The 16,899-nt window shown below is 37.0% G+C and overlaps 1 protein-coding gene across 1 annotated transcript in view; it reads right to left on the bottom strand.

Annotated features, from left to right (window-relative positions):
- The window catches only part of Dscam4 (Down syndrome cell adhesion molecule 4), a 244,667-nt gene that overhangs the window by 86,839 nt on the left and 140,929 nt on the right, over positions 1-16,899 (bottom strand). The window contains 1 exon segment of the mRNA XM_028302377.1: positions 2,347-2,462. Coding sequence (XP_028158178.1) covers positions 2,347-2,462 — 116 coding nt within the window.

Raw genomic sequence — 16,899 nt, 5'->3', positions numbered from 1 at the left:
CCGTTTGGTGTAGTGAGTCGGCCGTTTGGTGTAGTGGTTCGAAACGGACTACTATTCCGGAGGTTGCGGGTTCGATTCCCGCACAGTGCAAACATTTGTGTGCATGAACATATTTGTTTGTATTGGACTGGGTGTTTTCTATGTATAATAAGTATGTATTTACAAAAAAAAAAGTATTTAAGTATGTTTATATCCGTTCTCTAGTACCCATAGTACAAGCTTTGCTTAGTTTGGGACTAGAAGCGCAGTGTAAAATGTCCAAGGATATTTATTATTTATTATTATTATTATAGCAAAAGGCTGCAGTAGCATTTATCGATTATAGAATAATGGATATGCCTAAATTTTTCTAACTATAATAAATTTCAATATCTAAATGTTTTTTATGAATACCTATGATTAATATGAAGGATATTAATCATATGAATCATTCAATATTAATTTTTTATTGTGCTTAAGTTTTGAAGTTGTGAGCTCTCTGTAAAGCAAGAAAGTTGCCTATGCCCTTAAACTACTTTAATTTCGAAAAAATGCATGTTCATTGTTCAATGTTTATTAAAGACTAATTATTGTTTCATTATTTAAAAACACCAAAATCTATGCCACAATAAAAATGCCGTCATTCTACATACATACTGCCTATTCAGTATTGTCATTACACGTAAATTAAGTTATCGATAAACTATCGAGTGTTCAAACGCGCATCACTATGAGAAAAGTCAAGACGATGCAAAGATCTAGAGGACAGGAGCTCGAGATTTGTTTATTCCTATAGAAAAAAATCTCGGAAGCGAAGACAAATTGGGGGTATTCCCTTTAGCCCTCCCACTGTGTCCCAATTTGTTATTGGCCCGCTCCATTAGTTCCATGGATTTGGGGATGGAATTAAATGAAGAACGGAATCCTCACGGCTTTAAAGGTCAATTTGAATAGCAAAGAAGTTACTTTTGATTAACTAGGGAAAGGGCGCTTAACGGAATTATCGGGCCCTTTTTGTAGGGCATAAGTGAAGTTTGTTTTGGTAGCGTGACTAAATTTACGACGTATAAGATTATCCTTAAACTCTAGTCATTTAAAATTAAATTATGAGTTCTTGTGATACTACCCCTTGCAGGTTCACAGAAAGTAGGTACGTCTACAGACTCCTAAATCTAACACTAAAGTAAATATGTACATAGCTAATTGCTACTTGGAAAATCTACACCAGTTAAACGTAAATACTACTTATTTGACTGTTTCTGCTTTAGTGTTAACCTCACTGGATGTATGATTTTCTTTAAAACGAGCTTTATTTACTTTATAGTGCGCAAATTACTTTGATCCCGCTTACCTCGAGTAACGCTAAATATACAGTTGTATTTTAACCAGTCTTGTAGTCGACGGAGATTGAACTACTCGAGGGTCGGTAGCCGGCGATGCCGACACCGTTAGCCTATTGTCATCTCTAAAGCTTAAGAAAGCTTTTGTGGCGGTCAAGCTGTAGATCCTGGCTACACAGGAGTTGCAGTGGTGGGAACGAGAGGTGGGAAAGCCCTTTGACCTATTAATCGTGATGATGTAACTGTGGCTTATCTGTGGCTTATGGTGATCTCGTGGTGGCATAGCTTAACATGACACCGGTGTCCTTGCTGAACTCATAATGTAGGAGCCTGATGCGCTCTTTGATGGACAATGAGTAGCGAGTCTCCGACGATGCCCAAACTGCTAGTGTAATGATTTAAGAATTTATATTGTATTTTATACGATTAGGTATTGTTTTGTAACGTAAAACCTAAAAATCCATTATTAAATTAAAGAACTTTATTTGATTACTTCCTGGACATGTTGCAGATATTAGAATGATTTTAAAATGTATTCTGTATTATAGTCGATTATTCCACATTTAATATTTGATTATTATTTAATGTAAATATTCTAGAATTTTTATTGTATACAGTTTAGTATTGTAGAAATAAAAATCAACTATTATTTTTAACTAAATATTGTACTTGACTACTTCCGGGGCATGCCGTCGATAAGTCGTTTGAGCTGATCGAGTTTGACGAATGGAAGGGGAAGTGACGTGATCGCTGGCATGCCGCCGGACAGGAGCCAATTGGGTTGTAGCATTGGCACAGTAAAGACCTCAAATCCCTACGTATATAGTCCTAGTTGTAAATTGTAATAAATGTATTTTGGAATCAACAAATAAAAGGTGTAAAGTATCCGAAGTTTATATTTCATAAAATATCGGCCATCCGTCACCGTGATGCCTCCTGGCATTCACGTCTAATAAATATAAAAATCATTACACTAGGAAGCAGTAGGCTTCCTAAGAATAATCGTGGTAATGAAGCTGTGGCTTACCTGGTAATCTCCCCGGGTGGCACAGCTCAGCATGACACCGGTATCGTTGCTGAACTCCACATGATGGGGAGGCTCTGTGATGGACAGCGAGCGGCGTGGCTCCGGCGATGCCCGAACTGCTGCAACAAACGGTATTATTTATTTCTGTTGACAGATCCTTTTTTTACCAGTAAATTGATACAATAATCAGTACATAATAATAGTCAAAAGCTCTTCGTTTTATTATTAGTACTTCAACGGCGACAGCACGAGATTTACGCAACAATAAAATTTACGTTTGTGTATTGTAAAATCACGTGGCTATAACATAGTACTCATTACTACTACTCATACTCAATTGTGTTTGAAGCTTATTGTAATATCTATAATAAATCATTAAATGTCCTTATCCTTTTATTATAAAGTTAATTAAATCATAAACATAGGTACGCTACGTCATAAAATAAAGAATAAATTGTTTGGCACGAGGATCTCTGGAACATTAACAAAATGGACCCAAAAGCAAACCAACATTCAGTTAAAACTACCCAACCATTCGGTCCACATTAGAAAAGTAGCTCGCCGATCGCACAGAAATGTATTATAATATAAATTATCCTGCNACAGACAGACAGAGTTACTTTCGCATTTATAATATTAGTTGGGATGTTGACAGATCCTTTTTTTACCAGTAAATTGATACAATAATAAGTACATAATAATAGTCAAAAGCTCTTCGTTTTATTATTAGTAGGTACTTCAACGGCGACGGCATGAGATTTATGCAACAATACAATTTACGTTTGTGTATTGTAAAATCACGTGGCTATAACATAGTACTCATTACTAATGCTCATACTCAATTGTGTTTGAAGCTTATTGTTATATCTATAATAAATCATTAAATGTACTTATCCCTTTATTATAAAGTTAATTAAATCACAAACATAGGTACGCTACGTCATAAAGTAAAGTATAAATTGTTGTCATACTATTGTCGTCATACTAGGTACGTCATAAAGTAAAGTAAAGGATCTCTGGAACATTAACAAAATAGACCCAAAAGCAAACCAACATTCAGTTAAAACTACCCAACCATTCGGTCCACATTAGAAAAGTAGCTCGCCGATCGCACAGAAATGTATTATAATATAAATTACGTTCCAGGAAATTCCCGTTCATTCAGTATTAAGGTATGAAAGCCAGGTGAGTTTCCGCGTGACATCACGCTCCGTGACCGGCCCGTGATCGCCGCGTTAGCCTCTAATGGAATAAGGCTCGTTCCTAAGATGGCGAATTACGAGTATTACCACATATACACACATCTACAACGCACAACCGACCTTATCCTCTAGTAAATACCCACTAAAAACGATCGGCAGACATCCCGCTGATGTTGTAGGTAAACGGGATATGTGACGTCCTGAATTATGTGGGTAGTAGAATTATAGCGTCTATTCCTGAATTTAGGTGTTAATAAGCCATTCAGGATCAACCCTCGCCGTACGTTTAATGTTGGAGTTTCGCTGACTGAATAGTTTATATGTGATTCAAACATCACATTCAAACTGTTTACTACAGATTAGAATATAAATAAAGTGACATAATTTAGTTTGGAGCGCTTTTGTTTGCTCTTTTGACTATCATATTCATAAACCAGTGAATGTTTGTTCAGAGGTTGTCTATTAGTTAGTTGTAGACGTTGTAGTTCAATTGAAACCAGAAAAATACTTCTCGACAAGAGCTACTGTGCTGCCAAATGTAAAGACATCAAAAACTGTAGTGCATAAGAAGAGTGGATTGAATAACTCAACTTCATTGCTTGATTCAATAAAAAGATATGAGGAAAATAATATTTTATTTCAAAAAAATTTCACTATTGCAACCATGGCTTTGCTAGCGTAAGTGTAGACTATAACTATCGCCCGCGACTTTCCTAGCTTAGATTTTCTCTTACACAGAAAGTCTTGTTTGTTTTGTTTGAAAACTATTTATTACCAAAAGCGTAATGATGAGTTTTCATATCGCTAGCTTAAGAAATGATCGATTCGCTAAACAAACTTTCATCCCTTCAATTAAGCGACGGAAAGTTGCCAAAGTCCAGCTCTATACCAGTGTGCCTACCATGAGTTTACGTTAGGTGAGCTCGCTAGCGAATACGTCAAAAAATTCTATGAAGATTTTATTTCTTGAAAGTAGCCGCTAGGGGCGCTGCACAATATGTCATACATTTAAATGTCATTTTTTTACGCAGTCGCTAGCGAGAACACCTAACGTAAACTCATGGTAGGCACACAGAGCTCCAATTTTGATGAGTCGGTAAACCACCGAATCAATGTTGATAAGTTCTGTTGCGAAAAGGTAACAGACATACAAATACAGTTTATATGTACGAGTATAATAGGTACCAGGTTTGATTTTAAAGTAACAACAAAGTAAGCTAATCTAACATTTCAACGTGTTAATTTGTAACCTTCTATTAAACTATAATCGTTGCTCATTCATTACAGGCCAATTAGCCGACGCGACGCGACGCGGCGTCGCCGCGAGATTGAACGGAAATCGAACTGCGGTCTGCGGCGGCTGCGGCCGACAACGGTGCAGATAGCGTCGTGCAATGGCATCTGCAGATTAAACTGTCGTGATAGAGGGCGTTGAAGTGGGACAAAAAAGTGGGAATAAAATATGAACAGACAACTGCACATCAGGTTGCATCTTTGTCGCAAAATCGCCTTTGTTTCTATGAACTTAAAATGTTTTGTTAAGTATGATGTGCCGTCGTCTGTACCTACATAGTTTTTTCTTTTACTTTTACGACACGTCAAGCTCAATATTGGTGTCGTATGCAGTTGTTTATGAGGTGACTTTGACGATAGTAGTATGTACGATAAAGGCGCTATCTCACTGGGCATATTCTTCGTAGCAGTTGCCGTAGCCTCCGTAGTATGACTACGACGCGTGCTACGAAAATATGATGTGATAAACGTAAGTAAGCATTGAAAATCTTACGTTTATTGATAGGTTAACTAGACGAGAATGCCATATGGTGTTAGGTTCATCTTTTGAACCCAGTTTAATTTGCAAATAAGTTTGAAATGAATAAATGAAATTTGCACAACCATAACTTTCTGGCTTCTTTCTTTGTCTTTTCTTTGGTTCTTCACAGTCTGGCTTATCTTTACACCCACTGGAACTCGACTGAACAAAAGAGTGTTCTGGATTCACCGCAGATTCCTCCTGCAACTCCCCCTGTTTCAACTTTTAAAATATCTGACAGAAGTGTCATTAATCCCGTATAGCCTTAAGCCATTAAATACAAGTTTTATCTTCAGTAATCTCGAATATGTCTGAGGGATTTTTTCATTGAGCTTACAGCTGCATCTCTATAAGCGCAGACTCAATCGCCGAGTTCTGATTGCCCCATTCAAGCATTGCTGCTAAGAGTCGGTAATTCGCGATGCGACAAGGATTTTATGGATTTATTTTATATAAGTAGTAACTTACCGAAATTTCGTCCATCAAATGTTAAATCTTTAAAGTTAACTTTAACGTGGCTATAAGACAGGGTATTTTTCTTATTAATAAATGCAAACCGCGAATTTTGCCGTCAAGTATGAATACGGATACTGTGAGTGTTGTGTGTCGTGGTAACATCACTAGTGGTAGTGTACAAATGAAAATATGAGGGTAGTTGAAAAATTTCAAGCCCGCCCGAACGGACGACGCCGCGAATCGCCAGTCTGCTTGTGTCCACGGCTGCAGCATTGCAGCGGAAACGTCAAGCCGTGAGTACATAATGTAACTCATTATAAAACGTCGCGTTAAGACCTGTGTCTTACTATTTTAGCGTAATATTATTTTTCGGCTTCATTTATTCATTGCTTTGTCCTCATGTCACGTACAAAACGGCAGATACATTCAATAAATCGAAATGGATTACGAATGTAATGCTAGGTCTTTATGCAAGCAGCAGTCAGTGCTACGATTTGCTACGGCACTTGCAGGTGCTACAAATGTGATCCATATAGGTGCCAACTATCTAACCTAATTAAATTACTCAATCGCAGAGTTGATTGCCCTCATTCAAATCCTTAAAATCTCGATGAAATTAATAATATACCGACTATTTCAAGCAGCAGTCAGCGCTACGATTTGCTACGACACTTATAGGTGCTACGAACGTAATTAACATGCCAACTACCTTACCTAATTATTTAATGTTGTGAACTTTAATAAACAGTATAATACAGCGTCGAAGTTCTTTCAATACGTCTACTGTGATTGCCATTGGCATCTATTCCTTAAGCCGCAAGATGGAGCTTTAGTATAGGAATTGGCTGTGGCTGTAGATGTGCGGCCTCAATCGCGGAGTTCTGATTGCCCCCATTCAAATCTTTAAAAGCACAACATTAAATAAGACTACTCAATGAGGTTATAACCAACTGTCTCACTTCACAAGAAGCAGTCAGTGCTACGATTTGCTACGAGATTTGCAGGTGCTACGAGTGATGCACATGGTAACTACGAGTATCTTGCCTAATTATATAATGTTGTGAACTTCAGTAAGCGGAATACAGCAAACTTCTTTCAATACGTCTGTTGTGATTGCCATTGGCATCTATTCCTTAAGCCGCAAGATGGAGTTTTAGTATAGGAATTGGCTGTGGCTGTAGATGTGCGTCCTCAATCGCGGAGTTCTGATTGCCCCCATTCAGACCCCGCGCTGGAGTCGGTAATCCGCACTGCGACCGAGATTTTAAGGATTTGGATGATAACTTACTGTGAAGTTTGATGGCGAATATAATACAGAAAGTTTCGATGGCGGGAATATGCACGGACTGTACTACGATTCAGCATATTGTATCTAGTTTTGCATGGGTAATTTAACTTTAGGTTGAATAATTTTAAGCAAAGGTTTTAAACCTATGCTCTTTAATTGTTTTTTGTGCATTTTCCACAAAATAAACATAATTTCATTATTCATCTAGAATTTTCCTTTAGGGAACTTATATGTATAAAATGTTTACAGAACATTCGTTATAAAGGTGGTTACCTATACATAATTATAGATATAATGTGAGTTTTTTGTATAGATGAAAATATGTTCTTTGTATCCAAAGTAAAACCCACGCTCCATAAATGAATACTCGTATATCATTTCAAAAGTTTGATTCCAAAAATAGAAACTTTGACTTTGATCCGTGTTTCCATTCGCGGATTTCTTAAAATTGCCTTTAGTACGAATCGGTGCGCGCCATATCCCCAAAATAGGTGTGTAATCTACTGTTTTTAATCGTAAACAATTCAGAAATACCTAAATTAGCCTGAAGGGATATTGGAATCTGAGCAGACTCTAAAGCAAATATTTGTCAATAGAATCTGGTATGAAGGTAAACATAACAATAATTACTAATTAGTATGTAGGTACACTTGTAACATTATACCTTGAAGCGATCAACCCTACAGGCAATCTACCTACGTCAATTGTATTTTGAAAGATGATTCTTACCTAAATGGATCTGTATTAACAAACATAAATCTACACTCAAGAATAGTTTTGAGTACTTTTGAGATTGTGATTGGTTTTGTCTTCATTATCATAGTCAGCCTAAAGTCCATTGCTTTACATCCTCAATATGCGTCGTTTTCTTCTATCTTCTATTTTCTATTTCTTTCGGTTCCACCTGACATGGTTGACAATATAAAAAGATTTTGTCTTCACAATAAAAATATACCTGAAGCATTTCATTTAGGTAATCTAAACCTATTTTTTTACCAAGTTAGGTGTTGACCAGACATCCTCATCTCTCCATGTCAAAACGTACCCATTTTTCCTATAAGAAAAGAAACATTCCACAGCCTACTACATACATTCAACCCACCACTGCCTCCATGAAAGGGTACAGCGTGAAGTCAGGGGCTATCGCTCATTAGCAACACAATGCGTGCACAATACCGCTGTTTATAATTATGCCGATATACCTGGCTGCCGGAGCTTCAATGAACGAGGAAGATCTTAATTTTTCTTTTGCTCGTAAGTAGCAGTGAAAATTATAGTCTCTACCTATATTCTATTGTGATTTCTTTTTTATAGTTTTAGTTTTATTATTAGCATTTTCTTGTAACACTCGTAGCTTTATATTTATGAGTTACACGTTCATGAAGTAATGTTTGACTATTATATTTTTTTAATTATTTTATTTAAGAATCGATTTCCCACCACACTGGATTGTTGATAAAATAAACTTTTTAGCGGATTGCTTTTACATTTTATTGTATTCTAATCATTTATTTTTCTTGTAACTTTTTTGGATTTTTTACTGCGAAATACTTACTTACTTTAGAAATTTCAATTGTTTAGTCTACATAGTTAGTGTTGTGTTTTAATTAGAATTAACGTGAGACTTTGCATGCCTAAATTATGATAATTAACTTTCAATATAACCTAAGTAGATACTAACTTAATAATAATTAAGAATTTAACTAAAGCCAGACGAATAAGCAGTCTCATAACAAACTTCTCCAATATTCAGTAATATTTGATAACATGAGCAGCCAATAAATTCATACTTTACCCGCATAAATATCCCATATAGATATAACTAGCGGCCGCCCGCGACTTCGTACGCGTGAATCCCGTTTTTCCCGCTAATTCCCGTTCCCGTGGGAATTTCGGAAATTCCTTTCTTAGTGCACCTCTACGGTACCTAAGCTACGTCCCTTCCAAATTTCAAGTGCCTACGTTTAGCCGTTTAGGCTGTGCGTTGATCTGTCAGTCAGTCAGTCAGTTTCTCCTTTTATATATTTAGATAAAATTTATCGCCACACGAAGCTTTACCTTATCGTTCCAATTTTCCAATCGCAATAATAAAATATAGAAGATTCGATTACCTTTAGCTTCATTGTTTTTTTATTGGACTTAGAAAAAAACGGCAATGCGAGTATTAGAAATCTATCTATACTTATAATAAATCTGTAGAGAGGTCAATTCTGTACATGAAATATATTTTCAAAATAACTATCAGCGGGTGATTAGTGATCGATACTGATGCCAAAAATGCAATCAGTAAAATTTTTGTCTGTCTGTCTGTCTGTCTGTCTGTATGTTCCTTATTACTTAGCTTCTCTATATTTTATAGAAACAAAAACTACTCGACGGATTTTAACGAAACTTGGTACAATTATTCTTCATACTCCTGGGCAGGTTATAGGATACTTAGGAATTCCCACGGGAACGGGAATTAGCGGGAAAATCCTTTTGTATCAAAAATCTAAACCGCTTAAGATAGACTCTTGAAATTTGGCATGCAGGTACCTTAGTAAACTTAAAGCTTAGTCACAACAGGATATTGCAAAATTCCCACGGGAACGGGAGTTACTGGGAAAAAACATTTGTATGAACAAATCTAAACCGCGTAAGATAGACCCTTGAAATTTGGCATGCAGGTACCTTAGTAAACTTAAAGCTTAGTTACAACAGGATATTGTAAAACTCCCACGGGAACGGGAGTTAGCGGGAAAAAACTTTTGTATGAAAAAATCTAAACCGCGTAAGATAGACGCTTGAAATTTGGCATGCAGGTACCTTAGTAAACTTAAAGCTTAGTTACAACAGGATATTGCAAAATTCCCACGGGAATGGGAGTTAGCGGGAAAAAAAATTGTATGAAAAAATCTGAACCGCGTAAGATAGATGAAGGGGGGGTAAAACGAGATCCACGCGTACGAAGTCGCGGGCGGCCGCTAGTAAATGATAAAATCCCAACGCTTGGTGACCCTACATGCAGCTATTTTAACTTTTGAAGATCAGTGACGCTAATCTGCACTTTCCAATTTGTTGCAAGCAGCACTTGCTTTAAGCCTGCACTATACTTGCCATAGTTAGCTCATCTTGAGATCCTGCAGTTAGTTGTTGTCTCAGACAGACTTTCATGTTACTTACCAGTTAGTAGTACTTTAGATTTTGTGTTGTATAAGGTAGACGAAGTATAAGTACTTATTCTGTGGTAGGGGTACAAGTGTGAATGTAATTACTTACCTATATTTGTACTTTTACGGGGCGAATTGTTTGTTAATTGTTAATACTAAAGTAAAATATTGTTATTATCATTTCAGCCTATGGCAGCTGAACGAAAGCTACACTCAAGAAGCTTTACAAAGGCTCAATAGAATAACGAAATTCAATGACTGAACATTGCTTTTGTTGACCTAATAGAAAAACTGTTTTAATATGTATGAGTCTTACCTAGTCTAGGATTGAAAATAAATAAATACGGGATTATTCCTAAAGGCCAAATCTTGAAATCTGAACCCAATTGAGTCTGAAACAAAATACCTATAGATTAGATAAATCTAAGTCTCAACAAAAGAATGTTTACATAAATACTTACTATTTTCTGGAATGATATTAATATTCATAGTTCTTAGGACCAAATTCAAAAGTCGGGATAGTTTCGGAAAGGGGGAAAAATATACAATCAAGATAAATCAATCCATAAACAATTTTGAGCTTTATTTACATTATATACAGACACTGAAAACGTTGTAGTATTTTTAAGAAATAGACAATATTATATTAATTGAAATCCAGTGAATTTCGATTGACAATAAAATGTACCTATTACGTATCATATTAATAACTTATAATATACTGAACCTGTTTGATATAAACCAGAAGTGCTATTGGATTAAAAAGTAACAAGACAATCCATCATGGGGAACGAATTACTTCCTTACATTATATTAAAATCTAATACATTTACGGTGAAACAAAACTACGTTATAAAACATTACGATAATTGCACATGCTAGTACAAACTTGTCTACCTACGAACCTAACACTTTAGATTTTAATAAGCGTAATATCCATTCAGGCTTTATTTGGCAAAGGCCGTATTTAAGACACAAGCGAGAGGTGCACCTTAGAGATTCGTCATTAAGGGCTTCTTTAGATACGCAGTTTTTTTAAAGACCAAACTAAAATTGAAGTGAAGTGACCGATGACATCATAGAGGTAGCAGGGAAGCGCTGGACGCAGGCTACCAATCGATGGTAATGCATGGAAAGCATTGGGGGAGGCCTATGTTCAGCAGTGGACGTCCTATGGCTGAAATGATGATGATGAAGCCAAAATTACACAGCTAGCGTCTATTAAGCCAGTCGTGGTCAATGCTTGAGGTATGGGAGCGGCACGGGAGGGTGTTTTTGGGACGTCAAACGTCAGCAAGACTTCAATTAAATGTGCTTCAGACTTATACCTCCACTGACTGAGTTAGTGTTTATAGCACGACGTTAAAACGCAGCGTTTTAACACTTTGACTGCTGCTAAGAACGCGTTCTGTTTGATAAAGCTTCGTTTTGATATACATATAAGCTTTCACATGCGGTATATTTCACGTACAATAAATAGCGAATAAGTACGCGTGTATTTGAGGCGTTCATTCTCTCGTGTTGCTCGCACAAGTCATGTATCCCTGTTATGACAAAAGATAAGTTCCCCGTACGTGTCGATTATTTTATATTTTGCTACATAAAAAATGTCTTGCTTTCCTTAGAATGTCAGTCATATTGATTTAGTTAGCGTCATTTTAAATGTAGGTCTGTATCAATCGCATGTATGATACATAGAATCTCTAAAGTACATCATCGCACAAAATCTTACTTACAAATTGTTCAAACGTTTACTTTGGAATTTAGCAGTTGACACCATTACTAAATAAGACCCCACTTTTCATAAGTTATCAAAATATGATTGCCCATCGACTCCGTAAAGGTAAGGTCGTTTTCTTGCTTCCTTTTAATATACCATTTGATGAAGTACAATAACTAAAAGTTTACTCGTACTATTACAGGTAATTAGGTTTTTTACATTTAAGTCCCGTTAACCCCTTGTGGTAAGCTAAATATGCTTGTGTTACGAGTGGGTTCACCACAAAAATCGAGCGGTGGGATTCAAACCCGCGTTCCTCGGATCTCGAGTCGGCCAGTCCGACCTCTTCACTGTTCGGCTATCGTAGCATCCAATTCCAATTGATAAGTAGTTGGAGTTTCAGGGGTAAGGTCATGTTTCATTTAAGAGTTGTTGGTGTCAACTGCGAAACCCCTAATTGTATCATCAAATACAATTGCTTAGTAAATGCAAAAGTAATTTTACACGTCGTGTGGCAATCACTTACACTACTTGACTAGTCGCAATTCGTTCTTCAGACAATTTTGTATTGACTAAATTACATAATTATATTTATGTACAAAGATATTGATAAAAACGCTAGATAATTTACCAAATTTATACTTCTTTACATAAATTGAACCGTCAATTCATATCACGATTGCTAATTTTAACTGTAATAATATAAAATATTTTTTGTCTAATGTGTTATTAACTTATCATTCACTTACATAAAATAATAATTGCTGTTAATGTTTAATACTTTACGAATTTTGACTCTTTCGAGATTTGAACCAGTGACATACTCGTAGTAACCACTGATTTTGTAGCCAGGTTGTCGGCGAAGTAATATTTATCATATTATTTCATTACGGCAAAAATATTCCAATTTAAAAAAATTAAGACTGAAAATTTTAGCATCCTTAAAATAAAGATCATTTAATTTCATTTCACAATAATAAGTTAGTATTTTGAATGAATAATAACATTAGCATTGCAGAAAATAACTGAAAAATCTTTTTCAAACCTGAACCTCAAACAAACTGAAGCTTTCTCATTATGCGCCGAGAGCCACTTGTGTTTTTCTCTCGGAGAATCTTTTTGTTTAGTATGAAAACAATATCCAGTATGATTCTAGTAAGACCTAAAAATCACAAACGAAAGAAAAAATATTTTTACAGTAATGTTATTCTAGTTTGTTTGAAAATTTCTTGCAACTATTACTGACTTCGACTTCGTTTACTAACTCACATAATTCATATAGAAGCTAACTGTATCTAGCGTGGTTTGATCAAACATTAAAAAAAATGGAGTGGTAAGTATGTGATCTAAAATTTTTATTGCAGCTACTGTTTATTTAGGTTATTTGAATTCCAGTAATATTATCAAAAATATCTGAATTTTGTAGTTGGATTTATTTATTATTAGGGCCTGTACGAAAGGCTTTGGAAGGCATTTGGAATATAAATTATACTGGAATTGCTTTGTGAGAATAGTGATAAAAATCTATTAAACGCATTCTACCTACGTTGTGCTTATTACAAAACTGTTAAATATTTAAAATATCTACTTACATTTCATACAAAACTACGACTGTCGTCTTCTGTCTATACAACAAACAGCTATCTTTAAATTCTCAGCAAAACCAATCTTGGGGCTTTGGACCACAGTTTTACCTATCTCTACAACTGGCGTCTTTGGTTCATCAGTCTTTTGGCCGCCATCTCCCACGTTCCCTTCCTCGTCGGATCACGTATCTGAACCTTGATACTTCACGATAAGGTCCAATTCGGCTTCACTGGGCTTGGCGGCTCGCACTTCGGTGCCTTCAAATTTTTTTGGCCTTTCCATCTTGTTTTCTATATTGACAAGAACATCAGCCACGCATCTATGGTCTTCGGGAGATTTGACTTCTGCATCGTCACCGAATGCTGTTTCTTTGTCGCCGTTGTTGTTTTGCTTGTCTTTTTCTGTTTCTCCTTTGCTGTCTTCTTCTTCGCTGTTTTCTTTACCTTCTAAAATCATCTTTGGGGTTGACTCTTCGATGACGCTGTCTGTAGGCGCTTCGTTGATGCAGGAGTGGGTAAGCGTGAAGGGCAGTTTGAGAGACACTTCGCCGCCCATAGCACTGAGTGTCAGTTTGACTTTGACGTAGTAAGACACGTAGATCGCGAACACGTTGCGGTCTTCGGGACTGTTGTTGCAGACAACAGTGGAAGCTAGACTAGCGCCAGATTTTGAGTAGGAGTCTTCTAAGGCAATCCAGTTTTTAGTCACTCCTGGGAACAAATTTATTTTTGAGATTTTGTTAAAAAACCTAGATTTCCTAACAATCTTTGATACGTCAACGTCTTATGTTTAGAAGGTTAGAGTTATTGTTTTGGCACCTTCTTTATAGTGATATGTACACTTGGATAAGTGATAGACTAAGTTAAAATTGGAAAGTGTAACTTTAGTTTTGCTCTCAGTGTCTGCTTAGCTTACAGTGACATACCACGCTATAGATCGTTTCATCCACGAAGATGCGCCCCACCAATTTTTGGTCGAGGGAAGTGCGGGATGCGGGGAGTTTGATCCGAGTAATCCGAGCGTCATTATTGTAGTGTGCATGTGCACTATGCACTCATGGATATTTAGCTTGTACCGATATAAACATTCAAACATTAGCGGAAGAATGGTGGGGCGCGTCTTCTTGGATGAAACTTCTGGGAACCATATTAGACGCTCATTGAATAATAGCAGGGTATGACCTCAGTTGTTATAACTCTAATGATAGGCGTACATGTTTTTTTAATTTATATAAGTACCTATTTATTATTAATATTATATTAATCTAGAAGCGTCTTACCTCTATGCGGCGTGAGTGTGTAAGTATCGGTGAGGGTCTGGCCAGGCAGCACGGGGGTTCCCCCACACTTGACCACCGCCACCACATTCTTGAACTTGCCGTTGGAGAACATGCACACGTCCACGTGTTGGACCACCAGTGTCTATAGGAGAAAGAAGAATAGTGTAAGATTAAAGAGGAACGAGTACTAGCAGTCTTCTACGAGTAAAGGTCATAGCAGACTTATCAACTCGGAAAAGGATCAACACCGTATCGCCTTTCGCGCTCTGTCAACAGCGAGGCAAGGCGTTTACGTTGTGGACAGTTGTGGTGCGGATAAGTATGCGTTGCAGTATGAGTTTCATACAAAGAATACTGATCGCCTTGAGTTGATACGGTTACGATAACTTTCTTCCTTTCTCCTTGAGCTTTTATTTATTCAAATTTTTGGTTTTTCAGTTGACTGAAGATGTAAGAAAACACTTGCAAGGTGAAGTTAGATGATGCTTCGAAGACGAAGACGAGGCAAGCGGTCGCAGTTTCTTAATTGTTTATTTTGCGTCTCTTTTTTACCAAGCAAGGTGTTTCGAGTGGATTGAATATCCCATTAAGCTATTGTTAAAAGTTAAGTGCACTACATACGTGCTGTAAAGTTACACATTACGCGTAGGTATGTATACTATGAACGTCCATGACTTCAAGTGAATGCCCGGACCGGTATGCTCGTATCATAGGTATTAATTTGCCCCTAATATTCAACCTTTTATCAAAATTAGCGCGAATCCCTAGGTATGATACTAACTATAGTAACTATAAGCCCTATACTTCAATCTACACTTCTGGACACATCTATTGGCCCACCTTACAGTTTAGGTTTCGATGGCCCCTACCGAAATATGATTGCTAGATTGAACAAAAACTGTTGATGCAGTTTTAAACCTGTGGGTCTAGACAAAGTGCAAATTATAATCGCAAACCAGTCGAAAAGTGGTCGAAAAGCCCCTTTTTTGTATGGAATTTTGACGGATTCGATTTTCGATTCGATCAAAAAGTGCGTTTTGTCTAGGGGGGCTGTGTGCCTACCATGAGTTTACGTTAGGTGTGCTCGCTAGCGACTGCGTAAAAAAATGACATTTAATTGTATGACATATTGTGCAGCGCCCCTAGCGGCTACTTTCAAGAAACAAAATCTTCATAGAGATTTCGCTAGCGAGCACACCTAACGTAAACTCATGGTAGGTACACTGATACANTACAGGAGTTTCTACTACTTTGACTATCTGCTCCTGTTACAGAGTCTTATTATAAAAGTATGCCAACGATTCCGTTTCACCCTGTATAAGAGCGAAGACAGCATGAAAGTAGTTTCAGTTACATACGGTGGCATCTTATGTACGAATTGAGGTACATGTGCTTTTGCAACAAAAATGGCTGATATGCTTTCGACTGTCGGTACCTACATTCATATCTCCTTAGTGGTGGATATCCGGCTTTACAATGGAAGGAAGGAGTTGAGGGTCATTAGGCAACAGGCATTCCTTATTTGCAGGAATTTCGGCTGCGGCGGCAATATCTACTACTTTTACTATCTGCCCCTGTTAGGTACAGAGTCTTACGCCCGTATTCACAAACGATGCTTGCTTAAGTGAAGCAGCAAATCGAACGCACAGCGTTGAATAGTGCTTTGCGATTGGTTCGTGTGTCACCCTGTGCGTCCACGCGCACTGTGAGACCTCATAGTAATGTTTGTGAATACCCACCTTGTATAAGAGCGAAGATAGCAAAAGTAGTTTAACTAAACACGGTGGCATTTTCTTAAGTTGTTGAGATATAGGTATGTGATTTCGCAACAAAAATGGCTGATATGCTTTCGACTGTCGGTACTTACATTCACATCTCCTTGCTTTACAATGGAAGGAGTTGAGGGTCATTAGCCAACAGGCGTTCCTTATTTGCAGAAATTTCGGCTGCGGCGGCAATATCTCCGCGGTTATCCCACTTTTATTATCCGCTCCTTTAACGCTCTCCGTCTGATTTAATGTGCGAAAGAGAATATTNAATAAAACTTCAAAATATGATT

This window comes from Ostrinia furnacalis, unplaced genomic scaffold, assembly GCF_004193835.3.
Source record: "Ostrinia furnacalis isolate ACB-3 unplaced genomic scaffold, ASM419383v2 OfSCF1110, whole genome shotgun sequence".
Lineage (NCBI taxonomy): Eukaryota > Metazoa > Arthropoda > Insecta > Lepidoptera > Crambidae > Ostrinia > Ostrinia furnacalis.
The sequence above is the reverse complement of the archived record's forward strand: the minus strand, read 5'-3'. Positions and strand labels throughout refer to the sequence as shown.